The sequence below is a fragment of the Asparagus officinalis genome, chromosome 6 (genome assembly GCF_001876935.1).
Source record: "Asparagus officinalis chromosome 6, Aspof.V1, whole genome shotgun sequence".
Taxonomy (NCBI): domain Eukaryota; kingdom Viridiplantae; phylum Streptophyta; class Magnoliopsida; order Asparagales; family Asparagaceae; genus Asparagus; species Asparagus officinalis.
Window position 1 is genome coordinate 16,167,845 of NC_033799.1, and position 5,933 is coordinate 16,173,777.

The 5,933-nt window shown below is 38.0% G+C and overlaps 1 protein-coding gene across 2 annotated transcripts in view; it reads left to right on the forward strand.

The window, feature by feature from the left end:
* LOC109844847 (dnaJ homolog subfamily B member 13-like) overlaps nucleotides 1-2,667 on the forward strand; it is a 16,061-nt gene extending 13,394 nt beyond the window's left edge. Inside the window, exon 3 of one of the 2 annotated variants that reach the window (XM_020414004.1) lies at nucleotides 1,366-2,023. In XM_020414004.1, coding sequence (XP_020269593.1) covers nucleotides 1,366-1,411 — 46 coding nt within the window. In that variant the 3' untranslated portion in view covers nucleotides 1,412-2,023. Of the gene's footprint in view, nucleotides 1-1,365; nucleotides 2,024-2,045 lie in introns of those variants that run through there. The other variant, XM_020414003.1, reaches the window with a different exon arrangement.

The following is a 5,933-nucleotide window of genomic DNA, read 5'->3' on the forward strand; positions in this document are numbered from 1 at the left end:
CAAAAGAAAGTGAAGAAAATCCCTTTGGTTCTCCTAGTACACATTGATGAGTGTTATGGCACCTATTTGGCATCCTTTATTATGTTAGTCTGTGGTCCTGTACACTAATGAAATCCTAATACTCTCTCGGACCCTATAACATTTTCTTTCACTCATGTTTCAGAGACTCTTTGCAAGGATAAGTTGTGTATGAACTTGAAGGTATGTGTATTTATGACTTTATCAGTTTATCTATTCAATTCTTGGACTTTGTTGTGTCGGGTGGCGGTGTTTGCAGCATGTAAAGGTCGATAGTGTGGTCTACCTCTACTATGTATGAGGCTAGGAGTTTCCACGGGTTGGCCCACATTTCATAGAGCTTTCTCAAGGGAATGGATTTAATACCATCATAGCGCAGTTATGTCTTAAATTAAGAAAGAGGAGTTTGAATATTTAAATTTGCTACTGGACGTTTTAAGGATATCAAGAAGAAGCTGGCTACTGTCTGCTTCTTTGCCCTCCGGACTTATCGAAAGCATTTGAGTTACCTTGTGACGCATCAAACATAGGTATTGAGGTGTGTTGTTCTAAGATGACCATCCACTTTTCCAGCAAGAAGTTGAGTGAGTCTCAACAATGCTATTCCAAGTGTGGTCGGTAGTTTAACATTGTAGTGTAGGCGCATGCATATGATGCTTAAGTAGACACAAGACTGCCCAATTGTTCTCAAACACCATGTAGGTATCGAAAACAAATTTGTCGACACTTTGTACAGGAAAGTCAATACGATGCAGCCATGCAGGTTATGACCATGCAATAAGATTTGTTCAATTTATTCATTACTATGTTACATGTCAGCACATTGATATTTACGCTTCATTGCCCTAGGTTTCACCACTGTTCATGATTTTCTGTTTAGGGGCAGCATTTGTACATTCCCAACACCTCTCTTCATGATCATTTGATTTGGAGAATGCATGCAAGAGTTGGCCGCCACTTTTGTTAGGATGATACTATTATGTTTGGCTGAGATTGATTCTATTGGGCGAATGCCAAATGTGATGTAGTTAGAGTTGTCTTATTATAGAGTGTGTCAGGTTGCTAAGTGCAGGAAGCGTAACACCGGGTTATACATTTACCTGTACCCTTCATTCCATGGTAGGCTGTTAACAACCTAACATGAACTTTCCTTTGGTCTCTCCTACGTTGACGGAGCATGATTCTGTATATGTTGTTGTGGATAGGTTTCGAATGTGGCACACTTTATTGCATCCAAAAAGATAAACTGATGCTTCCCACGTTGAACACCACTTTCTTAAAGAGGTGATTAGATTATTAAATAACTAATTATAGCTTCCCATGGTGGATTCTTTTCCCTGGTTTTAGTTTGATGTTTGTATCAAGGTTTCAAGAGGCAGCTCCCCCCAGATGAGATTTTGGAGATGCCAGCTGATGCTTGACCCTGAATTCGAGTTTGGGCAAGAATCAAATTAGAAATGGTTTAGGAGATGAAAGTCACTGAATGCTAAAGCCATCTGAAGCCCATTAGCACAAAATCATTGTCTCCCTTATCTTGATCTGACAATTGATGTTATGCCATAAAAATCAACAGCTGTGGATGTGAATTCTTCTTGTATCTTTTGCTTTCTGGGTCTTATTATTTCTCGTTGTATCTTATTAATACTGCCAGAAGGGAGAGGGGGGATGACATATTGGAAGTACAGTTCATGATGCTATAGAATTATGGCTTGCAGTGATTCATTCATATTCATTGCCTTCCCATTCTCATTATGGCTTGCAGTGATTCATTCATATTCATTGCCTTGTCGCAACATTTCTTCTCTGACTACACACGACAAACTCATGGCATGCATTTTGCAGTTAAACCTATTTCTGAAAATCTAATAGTGATACGTGAATTATATATTCTTCTACAGCGAGCATGCTTTCTAGCGACACGTTATAACTTTTGAATTGTTACTGTATTTTTTTTCTTCTTTTGTATTTTCCATTTACTTCCATTCTATCTACAGCCTTAAACGTTTAACCTGACAATGATCTCTCAGGAGAACCATGCCGGTAGAGGAAATCTTGACTATTGATATAAAGCCAGGGTGGAAAAAGGGAACAAAAATTACATTTCCAGAGAAGGGAAATGAAGCACCAAATGTTATTCCTGCAGATATAGTCTTTGTTGTTGATGAGAAGCCACATGATGTATTCACAAGAGAAGGGAATGATCTTATCACAACTCGAAAGATTTCACTTCTTGAAGCCTTAACAGGCTACACTGTCCAACTAACAACACTTGATGGCCGCAACCTCACGATACCCATAAACGCCATAATCCATCCAGGGTACGAGGAGGTTGTGCCAAAGGAGGGAATGCCAATACCTAAGGACCCATCCAAAAAAGGTAATCTTAGGATCAAGTTCAACATCAAATTTCCGACAAGGCTCACAGCAGAGCAGAAAACGGGATTGAAAAGGTTGTTGGCACCATGAAGGACAAAAGAGAGAGAGAGAGAGAGAGAGAGAGAGAGAGAGAGAGAGAAAATGAAGGCTTAGTACTTGTTGTGTATGTAGATATTATACATTTGTTTTTTTTATATATTTATTTTTGCTTGCAATGTTGTTTGTAACGTAGTTTTGAATATTTCCAATAAACAGTTATACTTCATGCTCCAACTTATGTGCCAATCAAAGCCGAGAGATACTTAGATGCACGGTGGTGAAATGCTGGGCGGCGGTTCATCGGATTTCACTCTTTGTCTTTCCAGAGCGTGGATTATTGACGCGTTTGCTCAAATAGCGGTGGACTTGCTTATACACCAGCGGCATCTCGTGAATAATGTCACAGATGGTTGCCAGTCATGTGGTGCTTCTTGGGAGCTAGTATTGAGAATTATTTTGTTTGATCAAGCTGGTGCAACCACCGTTAGGGTCCTGTTGCATATATGGTATTTGGTATGAGTTCAGTTTAGCAAAATCCTTAAAATTGGGTTAGGGTTGATCTTGGTCTGGTTTTTATCCTAAACTGGGCTAGAGTTATTCTATATGTGGGTCATTTAGAAAAGAATTCGTTTAAAGGCTAAAATTTAGCTTAAAAAACCAGGTCAACTCTTGGCATTGTTTTATCTAAACACAAAATAAACAAAAATTGAGTCAGACAAAATAAACAAAAATTGAGTCAAAATAAACAAAAATTGAGTCAGGTTTGAACCTAGTCTAATTTTACGGAGAGCACGGCAAGACACTTTCTCAACACAAGCAGCCTTTTCCAAATAACTTTTCTCTCGCTACATGCTAGCGTTCATTTTCGAGAAAAGGATGGTGTGACTTGGAAATCACGGGGACGACACCCCGAGAAATAATACTCGTTCTGACCAAGTTTATTCTGTGATGTGTAGATAGCGTGGACATCATTTGTGGTCAGAGTTCTCGAATTACAATTTTATTGGAATGACACTCAAATACCCCATCTTGATTGTCGGGCGTGACATTGCTACTAACCATCTCCAGACATTTTTTAGAGCATGTTTTGCAACTTATTTATTATTTATTATAAGTAATTTTTTACTTATAATATGTCAATATGGTGTTTGGTAACGGTTACTTAGTTTACTTATTTGTTACTTAAAAGGTAAAGGAAAAATAAGTTATGATTTCCTAATTTATTTTTCTCGTACTTAAGAAACTTTTCCTTATTCCGGCCAAAAGATAAAAAATGCCCTCCTATTCCTTTTACTTAGTTAAATATTATCTTATTATAGATGATTCACTAGTAGAAAAACGATCAACCTAGACGGAAATTTCCGTCTAGGTTGATTGCAATTCCGTCTAGATTAGGTCATCTAGACGGAATTCCGTCTAGTTTGAGTGGTTTATTTTGCTTCCGTCTAGACTGCTTCAAACTAGACGGAATTCCGTCTAGATTGATCAATCTAGACGGAAGTCAACCTAGACAGAATTCCGTCTGGGTTGGCAACCCAGACGGAATTCCGTCTAGGTTGGTTTTTTACAACCTAGACGAAAATTCCGTCTAGGTTGATTCAATCTAGACGGAATTCTGTCTAGATTGTCTTTTTTCAGGAAAAAAAATTAATTAAAATTTGTATTTCCCTGTATAATTACATTAATATTTGAATACATCCAGAAAATACTGTACACGCCACATTCAACCATCCAATCATAATCAAAATTCATAACAATTCCATTCAAAAACATCTATATAACCAAATCCAACACATTGTACAAATCCAACCATCCACTTCAAAATATACATCAATCAGTTCCGTCTAAAACACATCCAACAACATATATACTAACAATGCCAGTGACTAAGATATGATACACGACATGAATAAATGTAGTGTTATAACAAATAAAACTGTTTATTGGATTAAAAATAAAAAAAACCTCATCCATCGTCGGCGGCGGGGGTATCTCTATCCCGATTACGAGAACGGGTGTTGCTACCTCCAATATCTCTACTCTGAATGTTTAATTGAATAATCATTATGTGGTGTTTGATAACATATTAGATAAAAATGAAATTTAATAAATCATATAAGAAAAAATAATACGGTACCTGAGCACTACTTTGTCTAGCGCCGGAATTATCGCCAATCCGAGCCGCTAATGATCCGTATGACACCACCATACGCGCTTAAGAATAGGCATGCGGCTAAATATTGCTGATAACATACCCCATGAGAATCGGGTCCATCGAGTTCGTCTCGTCAGCGAACTCTAGTCATCTCATTTAATCACCTGAATATGGCCAGCTCCGCGGTCAATTTTGTCAATCATATACGCAGAGATACGGTGCGACAAATGGCATAGCCCTGGAAAACTGCTTGTGGCTGGCCTGCTCGTCGATGTAGTGGAGCGGTGTGGAGCGATGCTGTCGTGACACGGCTTGACACTGCTTATCCAGGTGAAGCTCCCGACACCATTGCAGAGGATATCTTCTTACTATTATTAGGGGGAAATATGAATATTAACTTTCCTCTCAAATTCAATATTTGGTACAACAATATAATAGTAGGATAGTATTCAAATGATTCGATTTTTCACCATCCTTACCTATTATCGACTCCCATCAGGTTCTCTGAATGCGAGATTGAATGTTCTCCTCTGCCACAGATAAGCATCGTGATGTCTGGCTCGGTTTTTTTCCTCCTCCTCGAATGTAGGACAGATGCAGCCTCCTGGATGCCCCTCTCAAATATCCGTCCTAAAAGCACAAATGTATAGTTAATTCAAGATAATGACCATTATTATTTGTAGTTCTCGACTTCCTCGTAATGTTAACAAATAGAATTAATAATACTACTCAAGATAGTATAAGTCTCACCACCTAACTCGCAGATTTGCGTATCTTATCCCGATTCCTCTCATCCCCTATATTGTTCACGAAAAGTACTGATGCCGCTCTGGCCTCAAGTTTATCGTCATTAAGTGATTTCCCCTATCATATTATAATTATGGAGATTCATAATCATCTAAACATTAAATCTTTTAAATCTATAAATGACATATACCGCTCATCGGCTGACAATTAAACATCCTCCAGTATTTGGCGTAGGCAGTGTCGAGCCCATGATGGTCATGCCAGCTGCTTTCTTCTATTTTTCTCAGCCCTTCATGGCATTTATTCTTTAAAAAATTCTTGTAAATATAAAATGAAATAATATCTTAAATTTTATAAACTAAATTTCATGAAACTAACCTTGGCTCGGCCACGGATCGTTGTTTTTTTGTTTTTTTTTGTTTGTTTTTTTTTTTTTTTTTTTTTTTTTTGTTTACTCCCAATTACATGAGGAGAAAACAGTGAAATGAATCTCGTCAACTCCGGTCATCGAGGTTGTAAAACCTCGTGCCAGTCCTCCTCACTACCTGTCATTACGGTTTATGTTTTGATCTCATGCCTTCCATTGTTCGAGGACTGC